Source organism: Rhipicephalus microplus, chromosome 3, assembly GCF_043290135.1.
Source record: "Rhipicephalus microplus isolate Deutch F79 chromosome 3, USDA_Rmic, whole genome shotgun sequence".
In the NCBI taxonomy this organism is placed as follows: domain Eukaryota; kingdom Metazoa; phylum Arthropoda; class Arachnida; order Ixodida; family Ixodidae; genus Rhipicephalus; species Rhipicephalus microplus.
This window is the reverse complement of record NC_134702.1, coordinates 209,579,167-209,605,070: the sequence shown is the minus strand read 5'-3', so window position 1 is coordinate 209,605,070 and position 25,904 is coordinate 209,579,167. Positions and strand designations below refer to the sequence as shown.

Here is a 25,904-nt window from a genome sequence, read left to right as displayed (position 1 = left end):
TCGTCCTGTATGTGTTGTTTTTGTGTGTCATTTATGAGCAGCGTGCTGCACATTGCGATCTGCTAGCCGATCTCAGTGTTACATTCACAGTTATTCAATTGTTGCTATCGCATTCATTGCTTCGCCCTAGCGTCGAAACAGACCTTTTTTTTTTCGTGCTCGCAGCAGGGGACCGAGCAAAGGTGTGAAGGCTATTATGTCGAGTGAATGCGGCAGCGGTGAGTTGCCTTCGTTTCCACGAAAGATACGCACTTGCGGTCCTGCGCACAACGGCGCGGCAGCGGACGGCATGTGTTGAACCGCTAAGCCACATGTACTGCCGTGCAGGCAGTACATAATTTAGATTGAGATGTTTATGGTTGGTAGGTTTGTTGCAATTACGTGCCGCCACATTGGTCAGTAGCTGTCATCACGCTCTTGTGAATTTCTATGCAAACATCACCCCACACACGCCGAAGTCGTGCTAATTACTGCATGATCTACTGAGGCTCTTATCACAAATGTGCAAAATCGTAAGTTCTTCACAGTGACACATGTGAACGAATATTCGTGAACATCAAATATTCGAGGAATATTCAAGTTTGAATATTCGAAATTTTCGGATATGTAGCTATTAAATTGAATACTAGTATTACAAATGCAATATTCGACAAATATTCAACACTTTTGAATATTTGCACTTTGAATATTCGCACACCCCTAGAAATAACAGAACAGTATTGAGTGAGAAGCCTTTGACATTTCGTCTGCTGCTACGACAGATGTGTCTGTCCAAGTGATCTGCCGTCTGCGCAACCTTCGTTTTCTTGTGAAGCCGAATCAGAGGAGCGTGACGGTGTGCCAGCTTTGTTTTACCGTTTTGCTGTCGATATAAACGAGTTTTCGCAAGATGGGCTGAAGCCTGTAGTTCCCATAATTCTCATGGGGATACACGATCGCAGCGCCAGATTTCTCTCTAGGTATTGTATAAAACGTTATGGCGTCAATTGTGTTTTAAAGGGTACGAAAGCCGCAACGCGCGCATGCGATGCAAGTACGATGGGTTCAAGGGTACAAAAACAATCAAAATGGCGGCATTGACTTCGAGTGTGTAGTTAGAGGTAAAAAAAGTCCGGAAAATTGGATGGTGAAGCTATAAGTGTCTGAATTTTCGGACTTTTTATTACTATAGAATCTTGATGATACGATTACGGTTGATGCAACTTTCGCAATATGAATTTTAAGGTTGCTTCGAATGAACTTCATTATATAAAGTACTCCGTCATTCGGTGTTATATTAACGGTTTTCCCAGCCACCGTGGATGATACCAAGAGGCGATTGACCACGGCACGCGAACGGCACAATGCGGCTTGTCTGTGAGAGGAAGGTCCATTCACACTGTGCCCATTCACACAACAATACTCGCAAAAATTCCTCTCACTTCGCCGCCTAAGTGGTCGGAACACCACGCTGCAAGGTTGATGAGAAGAAATCGGCCCAAGACCAATTATTTCGCCGCGCTACAGCAGATTACCTTTTTGCTTCGCGGCTTTGGCTACACCGGCTGCACAAGCTCTCAAACCACATGATGTAAACAACGAGCCGCAAATTCAACATGACAGCAAAGGTGTCAGTGGTGGCTTGCGTTGGCGCAATTGTGAACTACCTGCACAGGAGGACAAAGCTCGCGGTTTTGACAAGGGCGCATTTATCGAGAGCCTGGTGTGGATTACGACCGCTGTGAACCCTGGATGTATAAAAAAAGGCAGCAGCAGCGAGTCAGCATGCCCTATTGTGTCTCGTTTTTGCACTACCAGCTATAAATCTGTCGCAGCCACTGCCGGTGCATCTGCTCGTGTCGTTTCTGCTGGAGTATCTTCCGAAACAATGTTTGTACAGATGGAAACTGTTCTTTTCAGTGCTTTAAGTACATAACGAGAACTCAGTACGAATTATAATGCTCAGGAAATGGACAAAATGGAATGAATTCCCAAGCGGCAAAAGCGGCGGCGGTAGGCAGAACGAATGTGAACGTTATCGATGGGCGCGGACGGAGTTTTGCAGCCGCTCTGACGTTTTCGCTTGAATTCTCCCGTGTGACTGATTTTTTTTTTTTGTCGTCAACTTTGCGGCACGTTTTTCCGAGTGCTTAAGCAGCGAAGCAAGTGAATTTTCAATAAGTTGGCTGCTTTCCCTTCCTTTCGTGTCAAGCGTGACCACGCTTCAAGCGCTAGCAGCATGAGTGAGGAAACTGCTGCACTTAATTATTTAAAAGCTGTGCAGGCAGAAAAGTTAAAAAGAACACCTTGGGAATTTTCGCAGCAAGAAGTAGTTGACCCCAATAAAGTTCTTGTTCATCTTCAATGTAAGCTTTAACTTGTATTGGTTCATTTGAATTTGGGATAATACGAATATTTTGCATGCTCCCTTCGAATTTGTATCATTGAGATTCTATGGTACATTGACTCTATGGGGAAGGGGGCAGTGCCATGACGAGTTTGGGAAATCGGGCATGTCCATAATTTCCGGCATCTGCGAAATCGGACACCGCTGTAGTAGTAAAGCATCTTGACAGGACTTCTTGCTGTTAGTTTAGCATCTGAAATACCTTTCTGCTAAATAAGCAGTCTTAATGAGAGTGGAAGCAGCACATTGTCGATCTATTGTGCAGCAGAAGATCTTATACCAATCTTTTGTCCTTCCCATGAATTCCACACAGTTGGCTGGAACTACTTGCAACACAGTAGGGGCAGATACTATTTATGATGATCTGTAGTAGCCTCTGCAAATGTGTAATTCGCCAGTGTCACACGTGTTTTGTTTGTGATGCAGGTTGTGGCGCGAGCTGAAACTGGAGCCTGAGCCAATGCTGCGTGCGCGTCTGCTGTCAGATGTGATGCACCCGCAGGCGGAGACCCGTAGCACAGCCGCACTGGCCCTCAAGTCACTACTGCAGATCTTCCCCGACTGCCTGCACAATGCGTTGCTCCAGCTGATGGACGCATACCGCCAGCACTTGCAGGTTTGTGCCGCAGCGCAACAGGTTTCTCCAGGAGGCAGGTGCCACTCCCACCCCATGAACAGCTTCTCACTGTCTCACATAACACCTGGGCTTCTGTGAATATGCAGTTAATTACGACATATAATAGTTGCTATGGCTTGAGTTTTATTATAGCTTTAAAGCTACACTTGAACCTCTATATAACAAACTCGGATATAGTGAAGTATGGATTATAACGAAGTAAATGAAAAATAATCTTGCAGTAGGTATAGTGTTGGGAATAGAACTTTATAGCGTATTTTGTTGTAATGAAGTTTGAGTGTACTTGGAAGAAGCAAATGTTGTTGAGCAAATATTTTTTTCTCACTATGGACTTGTAACAACCTGAAAAATAAGGCTTTTACAAAAGAACAATAGATATTCACTGTTCTACTTGACTCAAGTGGTCAGCTCACCCAGAGTTACCTCAATTACTCAGTTGCAATGCAACCATGATTCTTATGCGACGGGTGGCTTCTTATTGTCTCCAGGAAGAAAAAAAAATAAAACAAAAATGACAAATTCTGTCTATTATTGTATGTACTCTTTAGTAGATTGGTGCGAGTAGCAAATATTTTATTGCGAAGTTAATTCTAACATCGAATTTTGTGTGCAAATCGAATATTTTTCTAATAGTGTGAAGCGAAGTTGCAGAAAAAAAAGTTGGAGAGGATTACTGAGCATATTTTTATGAGATATGGCAACATGAAAGCGTTTCTTTTCGTTAGGCTGATGAAGCACAGGCAGGGTGGTATTTCATAGTTCTTGTATCGAAAAAGGCAATGCAAAGGCCGAATGTATTAGTACATGATTTTATGCTGCTGAATCGCTTCTGTGAAAACCCAAATGATGTGGCTGACTAGGTTGTGCTTCCTTAGAGTTAGCAGTTGCAAATCTGCGTCTTAGATGTCAACATACAAAAACATTTAAAATTTTCGATGCTAAAAATTTTTGCATCCTACTTTTCAGGCTTTGCGCCCCGATTTCAAGTCTAAAGCAGTGATGATTTAGCTGCCACCTCTGCCACATCTATTATCTCTTTGTTAGAACTAGTGTTTTTTTGAGCCAATACATTTGTGACCGTAGCAGAGCGTGAAAGGCAGCTTTGCTGATATATATGGGAGTGTGATGAGGTGAAGCATTTGAAAAATCAGATCTGTACAGTTTAGAAATTTGACCGTAGCAAAGCCTGAAAGGCAGATATTTCACATTACAAGAATGTGATGCTTATTTAAAAAATCTGAAGGGGTCTCTTTCATTTGGACTTTGACTGAATTCGTCTTCAGGAAGTTCAAATAGTAAAGATTTCAGTGCATCATCATCATCATCATCATTATCATCATCATCACCATCATCATCATCATCATCATCATCATCATCATCAGCCTGACTACGTCCACTGCAGGACAAAGGCCTCTCCCATGTTCCGCCAGTTAACCCGGTCCTGTGCTTGCTGCTGCCAATTCATACCCGCAAACTTCTTATATCATCTGCCTACCTAACCTTCTGTCTCCCCCTAACCCGCTTTCCTTCTCTGGGAATCCAGTTAGTTACCCTTAACGACCAATTCAGTGCAAATTGAATAAAATAGCAAATACTGTTCAAAAATATTCAAAATTTCAATCATTTGCATACCCTTGTTTTTTAGCAGGGCTCGTAGCCGTCCTTGAAACCATTGAAAACCCTTGAATTTTGATATGGCATTTTCAAGGCCTTGAAAACCCTTAAATTTGTTTGAGGTTCTTAAAAGTCCTTGAACTTTTAAAAGTCCTTGAATATAGTGGATCTTTTTGTGTGCCTGGCAACTATGTGCTCTCTAGCCAACAAACCATGTAATTCAATCTGCTTTTCTAGCCATATGTTACAGTGTTGTAGTACAGTGTACTCTTCTAGCACACTGTAGTTGTGATAGCGCTTGCGTGGTTAGAGCAGCAATGATGGAGCTAAGTCTGGCTTTTTTGTGGAGACTGTGCAAGTGTGTGTGGATATTAGCAGTCGCGTCGCTTATGGTGGAACGATGGCGGGCAAGTTCGAATTCCAGCTGTCTTGGTTATGCATTGCTGCTCATAGGGAAAGGATTGCACCTGATACATCAAGCTTGCATCAGGCGAAGTTTTCCCATGTGGGAAGAGCTTTGATATGTCATCAATGGTGAAGTCTGCCCTTGAAAGTCACATGAAGAGTATGGAACACATTGAGAACACAAAAGCGACTACAGTTCATGGTGCTAACGGTAAAAAAAAAAAGTACAAGTTTTTATGCTGTAAGAAGTGCCGTTGTCATTTTCTGCAGTTTCAAGTGTTATTATAGGCCCTTGAAAAGTACTTTTTAGGTCCTTGAAAGTTCCTGAAAATCCTTGAGTTTTGTTTCACTCAGGTGCTATGAACCCTCTTTAGACAACTTCAGTTTTGGCAATTTCAGTTTTAATTTGTAATGCAAGGGCCGACTTCAAATAGGAAAAATCTGGAAAAAAAAAAGACTATTCAAGTAAATAGAGCACTTCCAATACAGGTTGATAGATGTACCAGTGCACTTATCTGGCATTTCTCTGCTCAGACAGCAAACTTTTGTAAATATGCAGAGTATTTGCTGGAAAAGCAACCTAGCCGCAGCCAGTCTGAATTCGCTGCTGTTGACAAGCGCTGCTAATGCGGACGGCTATAAATGCGATGCTTTATAAAAAGTGTTGTTCAGTATGTGCCCATATACTACAAGCCTTCATTTGTTTCATTTGACCAAGGGACGAAAAGAATAGCACCTCTCTTGCATGACTTTGCAATAGTGCATGGTTGCAGTATCAATGAGGGTCTCTAAATTAAAACATGCAACACAGTAGCTGAGGTGGCAGAGCAAATGATGGATGTGTGCGTGGTTATACCGCAATATTTAAAAAAAATTAAAAACACAGCATTTTTATTGAAATGCAGTGTTTTCTGCATGCTAAAGTAGTACAGTGCACACCTCTTAAACGGAATTCGAAGGGGCTAGAAAATTTGTTCCATTTCTGAGAAGTTTCATTTAAGCAAAGCCCACAAAATGAATAAAAAATATGAGTTTATTTCAAAGGCACCAACTGTAGCTGACTGAACAAAAACATTTTGAAGTATAGGATACTATTGTAGTTGATTAGAAAGAAAAATTTTGCTAATATTGCTGACTTGGAAAAAAGGAGGTGATAACAATTTGCTTGGCCTTGTCCAAGCACTTTCTCCCATAGTGGGAGTGCATTGCTGAAAGCACGGAGGAAGGAAAGATAGGAGAGGGCATGCCCAGCCAGCGCGCTACGCGAAAAGTGTGGAGGAAATGACATCATGGCGGCCATATTCACTAGGCACAATGGCAGCGTTGCTATGGTTGCGTGTTGCGCAGTGTAGCTGGTCTAGCAGTGAGCGGTGGCGGCTGGCGGCGGCATGTGTGCCTCCGCAGATTTTGTGCCTAGTCGTGACGGACAATGTTTGTGCTCTGTGCCGCTTTATTGGTTACGCCGTGTTCTCCTGGCAGTTACTGTACTCCTAGCAAGGTTTACGAAACCTTTTTTCGACCACGGGGCCTCAACAGCGCATAGAATGAGCACATATCCATGTGTCAGGCGGCGGATGATGCGGATGAAGCATTTGAAGTGTTGAGTGATATTGCAATGGGCACCATGACGAAGTGCAACGACGATGGACGCCTTGCAGGTCAGTAACGGTTGTGCAGTGCTCCTGCTTGTGACAACGGACGAAACTGTTGTGCCCAGCAAGAGGCAATGAGCACCATGTGTACATACGTAGTTTCCTGTTCGTTATGTGTACAGTGACGACTTGCATGTGCATATTAAAACACCTTTTCTGTTCCGCTTGTTATACTCGAACCCAGCATTGTAATCTCAATGTTGAAGCAACCACCTTCAAGTGTCACTTGCACCGTGCTCAAAATTGCCACGGTTGCAGAATGCTGACGCCGGTGAGTTTTACGCGGAACACGGGCACAGTGGTCGGGCGCCGCGTTGGCCGCGTGGTGGAAGGCAATTGTAGAAAAAGGCGCTCGACCGTTCGGGTTGTCTGTACAGTTGCTGAATTTATGATGTGAAAACATTCGCCATTGTCAGTGCATCTAGCTCGCATTCTCTATACTTGCTTCATTGGCGGCGAGCCGTTACTCGCTGTTAATACTTGGACAAAGTGATTTCGCCGAAGGGGTTCTGCTGGTCCAGAGTGTTGAGCCCCGTTCTATTAGTTTCGGATCGTCATGACATGCGCGCTGCGCAGCCCACGTGCTTTCCGAGCCAGAGAGAGAGTTGCGCCTTCTGCTTTATATTCCAATGTAAACAAGAGAGGAGAATTTGCCCAGTCAATATGGCCGACTTCCGACTTCACCACGGCTTCACAACGAGTGATGTCAGGGCCTCTCCTAAGTTGTTTCCTTCCTCCATGGCTGAAAGGCTGGGCAGGAACTCTGTGCCACCATCGTGTTCAAAGTAGCGCTGCAACAAGATGACAGCATCTGTTCCCGCACTGTCAGCCACTGAAATAAGTTCAGGATCACACACCATCTCATCACCACTTGAGCACAGGTCCTCATCTTGAACTTCAGCTATAGGTTCCTTAAGGCTGTGCTCAAGTTCGCGATGAGACGACGATTGCTGCTCGGCGTGCGCGGTCATGTGCAATCATTGGATTGGCTTGGAATCATTGGAGGCAAGCTTTGGCATTTGCTTCATGGTTGCTAGACTGCCGTGGCCACTTCTGCCGTTCATGGATTTTGCCAGTTTTAGTTTCATTTAACCGATGTAAGCGAAAAAAAAATGTTCAGATTCCCCGAAACTTTTTATCAATAAATGTATAGGAGACCAACCAAATAAGCCTAGACAGTTTCGTTTATGCGGCTTTTCCGTTTAACCGAGTTTTGTTTAATGAAAGTCCACTGTATAGGTCATTTCATTACAAGTAATTGTAATGGAAATTGTAAGATTACAAGTAATTGTAATGTAAATTTGAAGATAGAAATGTGGACGTAATGATAACTAGCCGTGGGCATGAACAGATCCTGCAACCTTCGAATTATGCATTCCCCCTTTTACCTCTTTGGCGTTTTTGTCTGTTAGTTCTCTATAATATTGTTACGGGAAGGAGACTGACTCAAAAGGGTAGTCAGCGATCACCGATGTATTTACAGACGGTTAGGCGAGCAGCGCCAGCCACACAGATTAGCTCGTGCCAGTCTATCTGCTTCGTCTTCTTCAGCTCCATGCACTGGCACGTAGCATGACCCCCGGCGGCGGAGGCACCGTCCCGGTGCTTTAAAGGTAGTTATCTGACGCATTATTGTAGGGCTTGATCCGCGAGACGTGTACGATATCACTGGGCCGCATAGTAGATGATGATGGGCAGGTGGGGCTGATCTCGTAGGTGACAGGTGTTACTTGACGCAATATACGGTAGGATCCCGTGTAATGAGACAGAAGTTTTTCGGATAGGCCCAGCCGACGATGAGGGGACCAGAGTAAAACGAGGGTACCGGGAGCGAAATGTACATCTCTATGTTCCGCATCATACCGACGGCATTGGTTGGTTTGCGACGCCATCAGCCGAGCGCGAGCGAGCTGACGGGCATGATCGGCTCGCGCAATCGCGTCGCGGGCATACTCGCTGGTGGACGAGGTGTGAGCTGAGATGACTGTGTCCAGTGGTAAAGTCGGCTCTCTTCCGTACAATAAGTAGAACGGCGAAAAGCCCGCTGTGTCGTGGCGGGATGAATTGTACGCGAAAGTTGCGTAGGGTAAGGCAAGGTCCCAGTCTCGGTGGTCGGGCGACACGTACATAGCGAGCATATTTGTTAAAGTGCGGTTAAATCGTTCAGTGAGGCCGTTTGTTTGAGGGTGGTAAGCGGTTGTCAGTGTGTGCTGCGTGGAGCAAGAACGCAGAATGTCGGCGATGACTTGGGATAGAAATGTACGGCCACGGTGAATCAATATAACGTCCCGTAACAAGAAGTCAGCGACGTCGGTTGCACAGCTGGTCGGTAGAGCTCGCGTAATAGCGTAGCGTGTAGCGTAGTCTGTCATAACGGCTATCCATTTGTTTCCCAATGTTGATGTGGGAAAAGGACCAAGCAGGTCTAACCCAACACGGTAAAATGGTTCCGCGGGTATGTCAATTGGTTGAAGATGGCCAGCGGGTAGCAGCGACGGTGTCTTACGACGTTGGCATAGGTCACATGTGGCGACGTATCGGCGTACCGAACGAGCAAGGCCTGGCCAGAAAAAACGGCGCCGGACGCGCTCGTACGTGCGGGATACGCCGAGGTGCCCAGCCGTGGGAGCGTCGTGAAGTTCGGTGAGAACACAGCGGCGCAAATGCTTAGGCACAACAATGAGAAGGTCGGGCCCGTTTGGTCGGAAATTGCGACGGTATAGCACACCCTTTTGAATGACAAAGTAGCGGACGGAAGCATCATTTGTGCAGGATTCTATACGGCTGATGATGTCAAGCAGCTCTGGATCACGCTTCTGTTCTTCCCCAATATTAAGGAAGTCGGACACTGACAAGATAGAGTTCTCCGTGGGCTCGTCAGTGTCCTCGGGATCGTCGACAGGTTACCGGGAGAGGCAATCGGCATCACGGTGTAGGTGGCCAGATTTGTAGACCACCGAATAGGAAAACTCTTGCAGGCGCAAAGCCCAGCGACCAAGGCGGCCTGATGGATCTTTCAGAGAGTTCAGCCAGCAGAGTGCGTGGTGGTCGGTAACTACCGAAAATGGGCGTCCGTATAGATAAGGTCGAAATTTCGCCACCGCCCATACAAGAGCCAAGCACTCACGCTCTGTTATCGAATAGTTACGTTCAGGGGCGGATAGGAGACGGCTGGCATATGCAATAACGCAATCATGGCCATGTTGTTTCTGAGCCAGCACTGCACCAATGCCATGCCCACTTGCATCTGTACGGATTTCCGTAGGGGCAGCAGGGTTGAAGTGTGCCAGAATCGGAGGGCTAGTGAGAAGAGCGACGAGAGTCGAGAACGCAGAAGCCTCTTCGGAGCCCCATGAAAACGGGACTTCTTTCTTGAGGAGCTGCGTAAGCGGCCTCGCTATGTGCGCGAAATTTTTCACGAAGCGTCGGAAGTAGGAGCATAATCCGATAAAGCTGCGTACATCCTTCGCAGATCGTGGTACAGGAAAGTTTTTGACGGCGCTGATTTTTGCCGGGTCTGGTTGTACACCGTTGGCGTCTACTAAATGGCCAAGCACTGTGATTTGATGGCGTCCAAAGTGACATTTGGACGAGTTGAGCTGCAGGCCAGCGCGACGGAAGATTCCCAGGATGGCTGAGAGGCGCTCTATGTGAGTTTCAAATGTTGGTGAAAAGACAATGACGTCGTCCAAGTAGCACAAACAGGTGGACCATTTGAATCCTCTGAGCAGGGAGTCCATCATTCGTTCGAAGGTGGCTGGAGCGTTACAAAGGCCGAAGGGCATGACCTTGAACTGATATAGGCCATCGGGGGTGATGAATGCCGTTTTTTCACGGTCCATTTCATCTACCTCTATCTGCCAGTAGCCGGAACGAAGGTCTATGGAGGAAAAATAGTGGGACCCATAGAGGCAATCAAGCGCATCATCTATTCGTGGCAGAGGGTACACGTCTTTTTTGGTAATTTTGTTTAGGTGTCGATAATCCACACAGAAACGCCATGCACCGTCTTTCTTGCGGACTAGCACTACAGGAGAAGCCCAAGGACTGCAGGATGGCTCTATTATGTCCTTGGCGAGCATTTTGTCGACCTCACTTTGGATGATGTGACGCTCGGCTGCCGACACCCGATATGGACGCCTATGAATAGGATGCTCATTACCAGTGTTTATGCGGTGGCTCATACCGGTAGCTTTCCCCAACGGACGGCCGCTGATGTCAAAAACGTCGATGTAGGACAGCAGAACCCGGTGGAGCTCATCAGTCTGCTGCGGCGTTAAGTTGGGAGCGATCATCGAAGTAATAGCGCTGTCGGAGCAAGTGGCAGACTGATGTTGAGCGTTGGGGTCAAAAGGGGCGGCCATCACGAAAACATCTACCGCATTGTCTTCTAAGGTGCAGAGCAACGCCAAAGAGATCCCTTGTGGCAAAACTTGAGGTGTCAAGCTAAAGTTGACAACTGGGAGGCATGTAGAATTTCCTGCGACGGACAGAATGGTGTGCGGTAATGTAATGCCACGGCTTATGAGAACATCGGTGATAGGGGTCAGAACATAGTCACCGTCGGGAACTGGTGGCATTGAGACGAGCTCTATGTAGGTCAGTGTCTGTGGAAGGAGGCGCGCGTGTCCCGTTGTGCAGAGGCGACTCGGCCGTTGTGTAAGAGGTTCTGTTGCGGGAAAGTGTAGACGGAGCGTACTGGTCGAACAGTCTATGAGGGCAGAATGCGCGGACAGGAAGTCGAGGCCTAAGATTACGTCGTGGGGGCATTTGTCAAGGACAGTGAAGAGAACAACTGTGTGTCGATCCGCAATGCTCACACGAGCGGAGCACATTCCAACGATAGATGCTATTCCACCATCCGCAACACGGACGAACTGAGTGGTCGCAGGTGTGAGAACCTTCTTGAGCTTGCGGCGAAAATCACTCGTCATCACGGAAAGTTGGGCGCCGGTGTCGACAAGAGCAGTGACATGTACGCCGTCTACTTGTACGTCTATGAGGTTCCGTTTTGTCGGTATCGTCAAAAGAGGATTTTCGGTCAGTCCAGGCGATGCAGCGCCACCTCCGGGGGCTGCAACGCTTATTTTTCCGTCGGAGAACCTCGTGGGAAGGCGGGGGAAGATGGTCGGCGGGGCTGTGGAGAACGCGACTGGCGACGTTGGGGGGATGGAGAGCGGGAGTAGCGGTGTTCAGAAGCAGGTTCATGGGCAAAATGGTCGCGGCTGGTCTCATGGCGATAGGCAGGACGGGCATAGAAGGGACGAGAGGACGGTTGTGCAGGAGGACCCCAGCGACTTCTGCAATGACGAGAAATGTGCCCGATTCTGTGACACGAGAAGCATATCGGCTTGTCATCTTATGTTCGCCATGCGGACGGATTACGGAACGTTGAGGGAGAGCTGGTCTGGAAGGGACGTGCAGGCGTGTATCGGGGCTGGTAGTCGGTGCGGGGAGGCGGTGAGATGGAGTGAATTCCCAAGCTGGCGATTTCCTGCCGGACGACTGCTTGAATGAGAGGCAACGTAATTGGTGGAGAGGGGTCAGGGGACGTTGGTCCCACCTTAGCTGGAGCAGCCGCTTCAAGCTCCCGCCTGACGATTCGCGTCAAGTTATCACAGGTGTCTGGTGGATGATATGTGACGATACACGAGGACGTCGCAGTGGTGTTCGGGAGGCGCTGGAACTTATGGGAGATGCGTCTGCTTTTAGCTTGTTGGAACCGGCGGCATTCTTGAATGATCGCATCAACAGAAGACACATTGTTGAATACCAACAAGTTGAACGCATCGTCGGCGATACCCTTTAGGATATGGGCAACTTTTTCAGGTTCAGACATATTTTCGTCAGCTTGGCGGCATAGTGAAAGGACAGCCTGAATATAACCGATATAGGGCTCCGTGGAAGATTGTGCGCGAGTCGACAACTCATTTTTCGCAGCTTCTTGACGACCAGAGATGTTGCCAAAAAGCTCACGGATCTTTGCCTTGAAGCTGTCCCAGCTTGTTATGTCATGCTCGTGGTTATCGAACCAAACACGAGGGGTTCCGTCGAGATAAAAGATGACGTTTGCGAGCATAAGGGTGGGATCCCACCTGTAAGTGGCGCTGACGCGTTCGTAGAGGCGTAGCCACTGGTCGACGTCGGAACCCTCGCTGCCCGAGAACACGCCGGGGTCTTTGAGCGCGGGGCGTCACGAAAGTTGTTGCGGGCGCTGGGTTGACAGGTCGGGCAGAAGGGGGAACGACCGGAGAGGATGTAGCCGAGTCTTGAGTGGTCATGTTGTTAGCCGCGAGGGAGCGTCCGCTTCGGAGTTCCGTGGCAAGGACGGGGATCGCACAACTCCACCAAATATGTTACGGGAAGGAGACTGACTCAAAAGGGTAGTCAGCGATCACCGATGTATTTACAGACGGTTAGGCGAGCAGCGCCAGCCACACAGATTAGCTCGTGCCAGTCTATCTGCTTCGTCTTCTTCAGCTCCATGCACTGGCACGTAGCAATATTGTGCCTAACAAAGAAAGCGAGTCCTTGGTATTACCATCCTTTCCTTCATTCATAGTGAGCGTCTCGTTTGGTAGACTTGATGCTTTGAGGAGATGTGCGAGGGAAAATTGGTCAGCTGCCACCTCATAATAACATCACGTACGTGACGCCAAACAGGCAAGAAGAGTGTTCCACGCTCGCCGTCATGGCAACAGGTGGTGCTTACTGACGCTCCCAGATTCAAGGCACGTACATACCCTATAAAGTGGACGGGGACATAGTTGCTGTGGTAGCCCAGTTGATAGAGCATTGAACGCATTATTCAAATGTCGCGGTGTTGATTCTGCCTACGGCAAGTTATCTTATCGTCCACTTTTCTTTCTTCAAGTTTACATTGCAATTATTTCAAATGAAATCTCCAATACTTTCTTTGGCATTATTGTCTTTTGGTTCTCATTAATATTGCGCCTAAAGAAAAAAGTGAGCCCTTAAGATTAAACTCCTTTGCTGCTTGTTTGTCATACGATTCAGCCTCCGGGCAAAAGTTTAAGCCTTTGCTCAGCACACAGCCTTCTTGAAAACACACAGCTGTGTTCATACTTGTGGACATTGTCAATCAAAAAGCAAATATTGCACACTTTTGAAACGCAACACCAATACTCAAGTGTTAGGTGGTGTGTTTTTTTATACTACAAACTGCATAAATATGGAATTCTAAAGACCCTAGTGCTTCTTAGCTGCGCTGACAATCGACGCTATGCTGAAGAAAAAAACTGGTGTTTTTTACACTTCGTTGAAACGATACGGTGCTGCCACCTACCAGCAATTTGCACAGTTCTTGCCTGCAACGCCTACTTCGAAAACTCTGTTCGAAAATGTCGATGATCATGCTTTTCAGCCAGAACACATTGTGAATTTCATCCCACTGGTCATTGTGAAATTATTTATAAAAAAAAAAAATGAGCGACTTATCGCATTTTGATTTGCTGACTCTGCAAGGAGCAGGGGACATGCTGCTTGCGTGTTACTACTGTGTTGCAGTGAAGCACTTGTTTTCTGCAGGGGCCCATTTCAGTTTTTCAGTTGATCACGGGAGCGTCACGTTTATTTTAATTTTTTTTCTGTAATGTAAACGAGGCTTGCTATTTCTCTTGTGTTTGCGGCGAAATTGGAACCAAGTATTGCTGGAAAACTTAACCATTAAAGCCACAAACTAACCAGCACAGCAAACGACCACCCTATTTACTTTAAATAATGCCAAATTCCTTGTGTCCCACTTTTTGTATGTTTCGTTTATTCGAAAACCCGCTTAATTTAAAGATTCTTCGCAGTCTTAATGACTTCAAACTAATTAGGTTTTACTGCATTAGGCTTTCTCAGTCCTCCCTTGTCTGTAATTCCACACTTCTGAGCTCCACGCTGCTCATCTTCACTATGGTTTCATTGGGTTAAAAGCTACATAAGTAGCTTGACGAGACCCAATGACCAGACTATACTAAATTATACAGGGCAGTAACAACAAGCAGTTCCATGCATTGGCGAGCAAACCAACAAGTAAAACAATTTAAATAGATTATCATAATTACTTATACAAAGGCTTAACTTTATTTCCACCTTGACAACTGCACAAGACAAAAAAAGGAAATAAATACACGAGCATAAAAAGGTGAAAAAAAAATTGTTACATACAATAAAATATCATATAGCAATAAGCAAAAAACAAAGATAATAACAATACAAAATAATAACACTGTATTACTATAGCATTATGAGCTTAAAACACAAAAAAATGGCAGCATATTCACAGAGTGAATGATGGAGAGTGGGGCGAAGAATTCGTCTGTCCATTCATTCTTGCTTCCATCCGTCCATGCGTCCGTCAGTGTGACCGTCCATGCGTCCATCAGCCTGTCCGTGCGTGCGTCTGTTCGTGCATCCGTCCCTGCGTTCGTCCATGCAGCCGCCCCTGCGTCCGTTCATGCGTCCATCCATGCATATGTCTATGTGTCCGTTCGTCCATCTATTCAACACTCCAAGTACCACCATCTCGCATCTTTTCATCATATACTCCCCATATAGAAGCACCGCCATCCAGCGGACATTCCAAGGAATAAACGAGAGGTGGCACACGCACACTTTCTTACGGCTTGCGCTTCGGGTCCACTTCCCACCTTTAATCACCTCAAGTTCATGGTATATACTAGTCCACTGTATTCATGGCACTGCGGCCGAACGCTCGCTAAACCTTTCGAAAACCAAGGAGGTTACGCCCAGCGAGTATGACGTAGCAAACTTTTTCAGTCAGATAGTGCTCAATGTACATGCCAATGGCTGCTAATGGGAAATGAGAGGCGGAGAATTCGGCTTTTACTTTCTTACGGCTTGCGCTTCGTATCTACTTCCCATTTTTAACCACCTCTAGTTCATTCATGGTATATACAAGTTCATTGTATTCATGGCACTGCGGCTCAACGCTCGCTAAACCTTTCTAAAGCTAAGGAGGTTACACCCAGCGAGTATAACTTACCAACCCTTTCTTGTCAGATAGTGCTCAATGTACATGCCAGTGGCTGCTAATGGTGATTGCAGCCTTTCGTTAACTAAAAGCCGAATGCTCCTGTCTCTCATTCCCCATTAGCGGCCATTGACATGTACATTGAGCACTATTTTTTATTGTTCAACAACGCACAGAAGTCTCTCACTGGCACCACCTTGAAGGTCGAAATGTTATACTTGTTACATACTACGGGGGACGAACGGGTGCCGCTATAAGGAGCTTCGCCCCTAAAAATAAACATTGGGCAAATAACGTATAACCCCACAAGAAATGATGTAATCAAAATAACTACGTTAAAAAAAGACATCATTTACACAAATCAATTGTACAGAATGTCACAGTATGTGACATTATATGCGAACAAAATATAAACACGTCTTTTTTATTAAGCATGTGAATTTCTTCATATTTTTTAAAAGTAGATGGCAGAGTATATACCAACGATTTGGTGCTTATAATGTGTCCTGTAATATAGAACTGACCTTGTTTCAGGGTTCCTAGTGTTCACATCTTTTGTACGGCGTTCTAAAGAGGCCAAATCTTCTATGTAGTTCTTGAGAGATTGTTAGGTAATCCTATGAGATTGGGTGTTTCTGGAGTTGCTTCAGAAAGCCTCAATGCTCACTTTGTGTGCTCATGATGCAGCGTCCCGAGCCTGTGCGAGACAGTTTTGGGCGGGTGATAATGGAGCGACCACCGGATATATGGGAGCCCCGGAGCGGCGTGGGACTTGCTCTGGGACAGTTGGCGCCCCTGGTTCCTTCGCCTGCCGTGCCGGAGCTGATGGAGTTTTACGTGCACGAGGCACTGTCCGACCCTCACCCGGTGGTGCACAAGACCCTCCTGGATGCGGCCACAGCCCTGGTCGACTTTCACGGAAATGTGAGCCTCGCACACCGTTTAATTTCAATTCTCGTTACTTACAGGGCCTCTGGTGGCCCTTTTCATAAGCTGTTTGTCTTTTTTTGTGCATCGACCTGTTCACATATTGAGCATGGCAGACCAGTCTGCAGTGTACAAGAGTAGCTGGGGAATTTATGTGCAAGTTGACCCGTCTCGGCTGTTGGTTTTTTTGTCGAATGTTGTAGCATAGTTGCAACCATTGAAGTCAGCTTTTAACCTGCAAGCTCATTAACATGTGTTTGCATCATGCAGGGATGTTGTGTGATGCATAATTGACAAAAAAGTCTTTGAACTAAGAATCTCACTATTGCCAGAGCCTTGTTGGAATAGTGGCTTTTGCAACATTCTTTGTTCAAGCATTTCTCATCTGTCCAAGCTGTTGATACAGTTGTCTGTGTTGTTATGATGCACGTAAGACTCTATGAATCAATCACGGCACCCTTCCTTCCGTTGGTGCCTCCTGTGCCTGAAATGACAACAAATGGTAATCTGTGTCGAAGACTGTGCTTCCCAGCACCTCTGAAGACTGGCCAACGTTGCTCACATTTTTCAGTAGCCAATCCTTGGGAGCAAAACACTTGCCACATGCCCTTGCGTGCAGGCCTGCATGTTAAAGTTTGTCCAAACTGGATTTGACATCTGCAATGCTGTTATGTGAAAAAGCTATCATGGAAAACAATAAATGTTTAGAACCTAAGGGGCACATCATTACTCGATAGTTTCGAATAATCGTCAAATATTGCATTTGTACTATTCGTACTAGATTCAGTAACCACATATTCGAAAGTTCAAATATCCCAAGTAGCACGAATATTTGAACTTTTCGAATCATGGCTAACGTAGGTTATTGTAAAGACCTTCTGATTTTACGCCTTTATGTTAAGCGCATCTACAGCAGACCATGCAGCGATTACTGGAACATCGACGGGAGTGCTGTGATGCCTGCACGAAAATGCGTGGGAGCGTGATAACGGCTACTGACAAACATGCCAGCGCATTATCGTTACAAATCTACCAACGGCATGCACCTTGAAAAATATAAATCATGAACTGCTGCTTGGCAGTACGTGTGGCTCAGTGGTTTAGCGCTGTTACCGCTCGTGTAAGCGTACTGTAAGTGTGCTAAACGCACCGTTCGCTGCTGTGTGCCCATGTGCACTGGACCACTTCAATAAAGTGTGTATTGCTTGTGGAAAAGAAGGCAACTTGCCACCGCCACATTATCCCTGCAAAATGCCCATTGCACTTTTGCATGGTCCTGTGTCAAGCGAGCACGGTAAGATTTCTCTGCGCAAAGGCGAATGTACGCGTATGTTACAGCAATGTATATTTTATTTCTTTCGATGCCAGTGCAAATGTGTGCCTATCAACGGGAGCAGCGGTCCGCCTTAGAAATGGTCGTGCTGCGACGCTGCTTGAGGGGTCTCGCTGCTTGCATCACACGTGCGTCTGAGCACTTTACCCCGGATATGCGATGAACGTGTTTCCCACTACGTTATCGTGCGTCTGCCAGATTTGTTTCTTCGTGATCCTTTTTTGTGACTCGAAGCAAGGCCGCAACCACATCACGACACAGTGCATGTAGTAGCGTTGCAGTGACACTTCCCCATCGGTTACTCGCACAGTGACGCGCTATCTCAAAACGCCGCATCTTTTTTAAAGCCAGTGTGACCGCTAACATTGTGAACACGAGAAATGTGAGACGCCACCCCATGGATGTGTACACAACTGAACGAAAAATTACTTCATGTGATTTTTGTCGTGAGGCACTGCATGAGGGGACACCCTACCCCATGACAGCAAAGGACACGCGAAGGTTGGGCGATGGGCGAGAGTGGGAAAGGGCTAGAGGAGAAGGTGGTGAATGGGTTGATCAAGTGCGTCTGGCTGGCATTGATAAAAGAGAGGAGGCGTTGGTTACAGTGAGTGGCGTTGATGAAGTGAGCTTACTAGGCGACGTACTGCACGCAACTAGCTAGGGACGCCCAGCTTGACGATGCATATGTGTAGCTGTGCTGGTTTTCATCAATGTATCGCCGCGAGAATGCACAGTCTGTTTTACTCTTTGGAGAAATCTTAGAGCGCAAGACATCGCGGTGCGACCAACGCTGCAGTCAAGTGCCGGCAGCAGCTCGTGCGTGCACAGACACTTGAAGGGCATAGTGTCAAACCACATCGTCCGATACGGCAACATGCGTCTGCAGTGCTGGCCACACCACGTGCCATGTATTCCAAGATTTTCCCTAAGTGTGAAACTGAGTACATACAGGCGTCGACGAAAAGTTGACGAGTCGTTCATCAGCTGTGCCTCTCTATCAGCAACATCAGCGTCTATTCCCTGTCATATGTATAGTTAGGAAATGATTTGATGGTAGCGCACTATTATCCGTATGAGCTGAAGTGTTTTTTCACGCAATGGCAAACAAAGAAAAGTTCATGCAGTTTCAGTGGTGTCACCACATTATGTGTCACCACATAATGCTAATGGAGATGTGTGTAAAGTGACGAAAGTTCGAGACAGTTGCTGTGTAGTTACGCTGCATTCCTGACAGTGCCTTTGGGGATTTGTTGTACGTGCATCACAATACCTGTTGCCTCATTGATTCTCAGTAGCTCCCGGGGCCCCAAAAATTTTCAGTAACTTCCTTGCTGTGATCTTTTTTTCCTGCCAACAGCTAGTTTACTGTTTTCAGCAGCCAGTGCACCGAAAGCGGTTCACAATGCGACAAAATATAGTGCCCTTACAGCTGGAAGTGGCAGTCGCATCTCAATGAAGGTGAAATTCTAGAGGCCCGTGCACTGCGGGTTGTCAGGGGGCGTAGAAGAAAACCAGGTGGTCAAACTTTCCGGAGCCTGACACTTCAGCATTCCTCATAATCGTAGTGTGATTTTGGGACATGAAATCCCAGATATTGCCACGTTCCATTTCCCAAGTTTTTGTTATCGTCCCAAAACACCGCACGATTCTCAGCGCAAACCGCGCCTGCAGTTTTCTAGAAGGTTCCGGACTGTAGTAGATCATTTCGATAAGATCACGCCCACTGTGCGAACGGTACAGATTGTTCTGGAACCTACGCCACCGCCAGCGATAACGCTAGAACATTCGACGGCAAGAGTATAAATGCCGACGCGCTTCGCCGCTTGTCAGTTGTTGATCGAAGGCCGACGCTCCGTTCGCCGCTATCAGTCCGAGACTGCTATCTGTGCAAGACTGCTGCTGTAATTGGACTTTCGTTTACCGGGCACAGGTTCGCCCAAATAAACAGTTCAATCCAAACAAGGAGTCTCCTGTCTTCGGCCACGTCACGACTCCGTGACATCTGGTGGAGGTGCTGCTTCGTTCATGTACCGGACGCCCCCGTCAAGCCGTGAACCCAGCCCACGTCGCGGAGAAGACACCGACGCCACCCAGGAGCAGCGAACAAGCCGCCGACAGCAAGGGCTACCACCGGAGTACGGGCTTCTACCAGACAAGGCGCGGAAGACGAAGGCCATGACCGCGACTGCAGCGACAATGACAACCGCAGCGTCCCAGCCCACGATGGTCATGCATCAACCCAGGAAACCACCAATTTTCCATGGGTCATCGTTCGAAGACCCGGAGTCCTGGCTAGAAACATACGACCGTGTGGCCGCCCTCAACCACTGGGACCATGACGAAAAGCTGCGTCGTGTGTTCTTCTATTTGGAAGACACCGCAAGGACTTGGCTTGAAAATCGGGAGTCCACGCTTCGAACCTGGGATGTTTTCTGCGGCGCATTCCTGCAAACGTTCGCGAGCGTAGCTCGCAAAGAGAGGGCCGCTGCTTTATTAGAGACTCGGGTTCAGCTACCAAATGAAAATGTCGCCATTTTCACAGAAGAAATGACCCGACTATTCCGTCATGCTGACCCAGACATGCCTGAGGAGAAAAAAGTTTGTTTCCTTATGTGAGGGGTCAAACAGGAGCTCTTTGCGGGACTGATGAGAAACCCACCGAAAACCGTCCAAGAATTTGTGGCCAAAGCGACCACTATTGAAAAGACACTGGACATGCGCACTAGACAGTATAATCGTCGCCTGACTGCAGACTGCGCTGCTGCTCAAGCCAGTAACTCCGGAGACCTGCGTGAAACGATCCGAGCGATCGTGCGGGAAGAGCTGCGCAAGCTGTTGCCTTCGGCGCAGCCTCAAGTGGATTCAATCGCCGACATTGTGCGAGAAGAAGTTCGGCAATCGCTTCAACTTCCCCACGCACCGCTGCCCGAGCCGGAAGCTATGAGCTACGCCGCTGCACTGCGCCACAACGCTCCTCCCCGTCCACGCCAAAACGCCGCCCCATCGCACTTCCGTCGACAGACGCCACCGCCGCCACCACCCCCACCAACGTCATACCGTTCGCCAGCGGCCCGGCGCAGTGCACCGAGGAAGACTGACGTCTGGCGCACCCCTGACCATCGCCCGCTGTGCTACCACTGCGGCGAGGCCGGACACACATACCGCCGTTGCCAGTACCGACAGATGGGCCTGCGTGGCTTCGCCGTCAATGCACCGCGTCCACAGCCAGGAGAACGACCACGTGACATCGCCGACTACCTGACAGCAACTCGGTGGACACCACGAAGCCCTTCGCGTTCGCCGTCGCCCAGCCGCCGCACGTCACCACACTACCGGCAGTACTCTGGCCCAACGCGGGGCCGGTCTCCTAGCCCGTATCCGGGAAACTAAGGGCAGCAACCGGTGGAGGTGCGGTTGCTGTGCGACGAACTACCGAAGATCCTCCGACGACGACGCCGCCGCGACGGAGCTTTCCGAACACAACGCCAACCAGGCAAAGCCCTGATGGCGAAAGCTCACTTACCGAAAGTGGCCTGACGACGCAACATGGAAGCAGCGGAACAAGCCGACGCAGCCGTGACCCGACGCCACGCCCTAACTGTAATGCGAGACGGCGAACTAGCGACCTCGACGTTCTTATCGACGGCCACAGTGTGACCGCTCTCGTCGATACTGGAGCCGACTATTCTGTCATCAGTGGGTCGTTCGCCGCGAAGTTAAAGAAAGTTAGGACAGCTTAGAAAGGCCCTGAAATCCGCACAGCCGGAGGTCATCCCGTAACACCTGTAGGAATCTGCACAGCGAGAGTCACCATTAACGGCCGTATTTATCCTACAGACTTCGTAGTCCTACAGCGTTGCTCGAGAGATGTCATCCTTGGCATGGACTTCTTATGCCTCCATGGTGCTGTCATCAACCTAAAAACAAAGTCGATAACGTTATCCACAGAAGAAGCACTACCGCCGCGCACGCCGTCAGGACACCATGCCTTGAATGTGCTGGAAGAACAAGTCACCATTCCGCCTCGCTCAAGCGTCATTATTTCAGTCGGCGCTCCTAAATCACCTGACTTAGAAGGCGTCGTTGAAGGCAGTCAGCATCTGTTGGTCACCCGAAATATTTGCGTCGCAAGAGGAATTGCAGAGCTGCGGGGAGGCAAAGCAACGGTTATGCTCACGAATTTCAGCAATGAGTACAAACATGTGAACAAAGGAACAACGGTCGCATACATCGAAGAAATAGTCGAAGCCACCAGTGCTTTCGCCCTCGCCGATTCTGCGGAACCTGCTCAGAGGAACCAAGCCCCTCCCATAGCTTTCGACGTCAATCCCAGACTTCCGAACTATAAGCAAGAACAGCTCAAGGCCCTGCTCCTGCAATACGAAGATTGCTTTTCGTCGTCATCGAAAATTTGGCAGACCCCAATCACGAAACATCGCATCATAACCGAAGAAAATGCCAGACCACTCCGTCAGACTCCGTACAGGGTTTCGACGCGAGAACGTGAGGCCATCAAGAGACAAGTTGATGAAATGCTGCGGGATGACATTATCCAGCCGTCCAAGAGTCCATGGGCATCCCCCGTGGTGTTAGTGAAGAAAAAGGATGGGACCCTACGTTTTTGCGTCGATTATCGCCGCCTGAACAAAATCACAAGAAAGGACGTGTATCCCCTCCCACGAATAGACGACGCACTTGATCGGCTCCATAACGCGAAGTACTTTTCGTCAATGGACCTCAAGACTGGCTATTGGCAAATCGAAGTCGACGAAAGAGACCGAGAGAAGACGGCGTTTATAACACCGGACGGCCTCTTCGAGTTTAAGGTGATGCCCTTCGGCCTTTGCTCAGCGCCTGCAACGTTTCAACGCGTTATGGATACAGTACTGGCAGGATTGAAGTGGCAGACTTGCCTTGTGTACTTGGACGACGTCGTCGTGTTTTCCTAGAGTTTCGACGAGCATCTTCGGCGCCTTGAAGCTGTACTTCAAGCCATCAAGACTTCCGGACTCACACTGAAGCCAGAAAAGTGCAGATTTGCGTATGAAGAGCTCTTGTTTCTGGGGCACGTTATCAGCAAGTCTGGAGTTCGTCCCGATCCACGGAAAACATCCGCCATCGCCGACTTCCCGCCGCCCACTGACAAGAAAGCCGTGCGCCGATTTCTGGGCCTGTGTGCCTATTATAGGCGGTTCGTGAAAGACTTCGCCCGCATCGCCGATCCGCTCACTAACCTTACCAAGGCCGACGTGGAGTTTAAGTGGGAAACGCCGCAGGAACACGCTTTCCAGGAGCTTAAACATCGCCTCCAGACGCCTCCGTTACTTGCCCATTTCGACGAATTCGCCGAGACAGAAATACATACTGACGCAAGCAGCGTAGGTCTTGGCGCCGTTCTTGTGCAGAGGGCTGACGGACTTGAAAGGGTTATTAGTTACGCCAGCCGATCGCTATCCAAAGCAGAAGCAAATTATTCCACAACAGAAAAGGAGTGCCTCGCCATCATCTGGGCTACGTCGAAATTTCGCCCCTACCTCTACGGCAGGCCCTTCAAAGTTGTGAGCGACCACCACGCATTGTGTTGGCTAGCCACCTTGAAGGACCCCTCAGGTCGCCTCGCACGATGGAGCCTGAGACTTCAAGAATATGACATTACTGTCATTTACAAGTCGGGCAAAAAACACTCCGACGCCGACTGTCTCTCTCGTGCGCCTGTCGACCAACCGCCACCCGACGACCTGGATGACGACTACTTCTTAGGAACGATAACTACCGACGACTTCGGTGAACGACAGAGGGCCGACCCGGAACTTAAGGCCCTAATAGAATACCTCGAAGGCAGGACCGCCGAAGTCCCGAAGGTATTCAAGCGCGCACTTGCGTCGTTCTTTCTACGAAACGGTCTTCTACAAAAGAAAAACTTTTCACCGCTTCGAGCTAAGTACCTCCTTGTGGTGCCTTCAGCTCTGCGACCAGAACTCCTGCAGGCCCTTCACGACGATCCGACGGCAGGGCACCTCGGTGTTTCTCGCACGCTCGCGAGGATACAAGAAAGGTACTACTGGCCACGTCTTACCACCGACGTCACTCGTTATGTGAGAACATGCCGGGACTGTTAGCGACGCAAGACACCGCCGACAAGGCCAGCAGGACTTCTGCAGCCAATTGATCCACCTTGCCGACCTTTCCAGCAGATTGGTATGGACCTACTTTGGCCGTTCCCGACGTCGGCTTTCGGAAACAAGTGGATCGTGGTAGCTACCGACTACCTCACCCGCTACGCCGAGACAAAAGCCCTGCCAAAAGGCAGTGCATCCGAGGTAGCTAAATCCTTCGTCGAAAATATCGTCCTACGTCACGGCGCCCCGGAGGTCCTTATCACCGACAGAGGAACGGCATTCACTGCCGACTTAACTCAAGCAATCTTGGCATACAGCCAAACAAACCACCGCCGGACGACAGCGAACTACCCACAGACCAACGGCCTCACCGAGCGGCTTAACAAGACGATCGCCGACATGCTGTCAATGTACGTCGATGTCGAACACAAGACGTGGGACGCCATTCTTCCGTATGTGACCTTCGCATACAACACGGCGGTGCAGGAGACGACGCAGATATCTCCATACAAATTGGTCTACGGAAGGAGCCCGGCAACGACGCTCGATGCCATGTTACCCAACGTCATCGACGAAGAAAACCTCGATGTGAGCGAGTACCTTCAACGCGCCGAAGAAGCCCGACAACTTGCGCGTCTCCGTATCAAGAATCAACAGATAACCGACAGCCACCGTTACAACCTTCGACGACGCTTCGTGGAATACCAGCCCGGTGAACGTGTTTGGGTGTGGACGCCGATACGCCGACGTAGACTAAGTGAAAAGCTTCTGCGACGGTACTTCGGACCGTACAGGGTGGTTCGACGGCTCGGCCCACTTGATTACGAGGTTGTCCCCGACGGCATCACGAACTCTCAACGACGCCGATCGCGGCCTGAAGTCGTCCATGTCGCGCGCCTCAAGCCGTTTCATGCGCGTTAACAAACTGAACTAGTTTTTTTTGTATTATTGTTGTATCGTAATTTATTCATTGTACTTTCTTGCATTATTGTTGTACTTTCATTTTTAGTTGAAGCATCGAGACGATGCCTTTTTTCAGAGGGGGGCAATGCCACGTTCCATTTCCCAAGTTTTTGTTATCGTCCCAAAACACCGCACGATTCTCAGCGCAAACCGCGCCTGCAGTTTTCTAGAAGGTTCCGGACTGTAGTAGATCATTTCGATAAGATCACGCCCACTGTGCGAACGGTACAGATTGTTCTGGAACCTACGCCACCGCCAGCGATAACGCTAGAACATTCGATGGCAAGAGTATAAATGCCGACGCGCTTCGCCGCTTGTCAGTTGTTGATCGAAGGCCGACGCTCCGTTCGCCGCTATCAGTCCGAGACTGCTATCTGTGCAAGACTGCTGCTGTAATTGGACTTTCGTTTACCGGGCACAGGTTCGCCCAAATAAACAGTTCAATCCAAACAAGGAGTCTCCTGTCTTCGGCCACGTCACGACTCCGTGACAATATCATTGTTATAATCTCTCCTCTTTTGTCTAGACTAGAATCAGTTAGCAAGATTGTGTCTGTGCCTTAATAGACCCAATCGTTTTGCACTTTTTTCTTATTTGCCTTCTCATATGTAGGAGTTGAGGAGCTGCATCTTCTTAGGCTACAATTCCACTTGGTTGATATCTTCAATTTCTTTATTTATACTTTGGCACACTTGTTATATCAGTTCCACACATTCTGTGCAGGATGATTTGCTGAAGTCACATGCTAAAATCTGTCATTTTGTCTGCCTGATGTAAAAGTGTTCAGATGCACAATGTTGATTCCCTGGAAAGAATTTATTGTCTATTGAGAGGGGGAAACATGTTGTTCATTTTGTAATAATA

The 25,904-nt window shown here is 48.2% G+C and overlaps 1 protein-coding gene across 1 annotated transcript in view; it reads left to right on the top strand.

Annotated features, from left to right (window-relative positions):
- The window catches only part of LOC142804118 (stalled ribosome sensor GCN1-like), a 344,986-nt gene that overhangs the window by 172,038 nt on the left and 147,044 nt on the right, over positions 1-25,904 (top strand). Inside the window, exons 28-29 of the mRNA XM_075890700.1 lie at positions 2,813-3,002; positions 16,383-16,619. Coding sequence (XP_075746815.1) covers positions 2,813-3,002; positions 16,383-16,619 — 427 coding nt within the window. The remainder of the gene's footprint in view (positions 1-2,812; positions 3,003-16,382; positions 16,620-25,904) is intronic.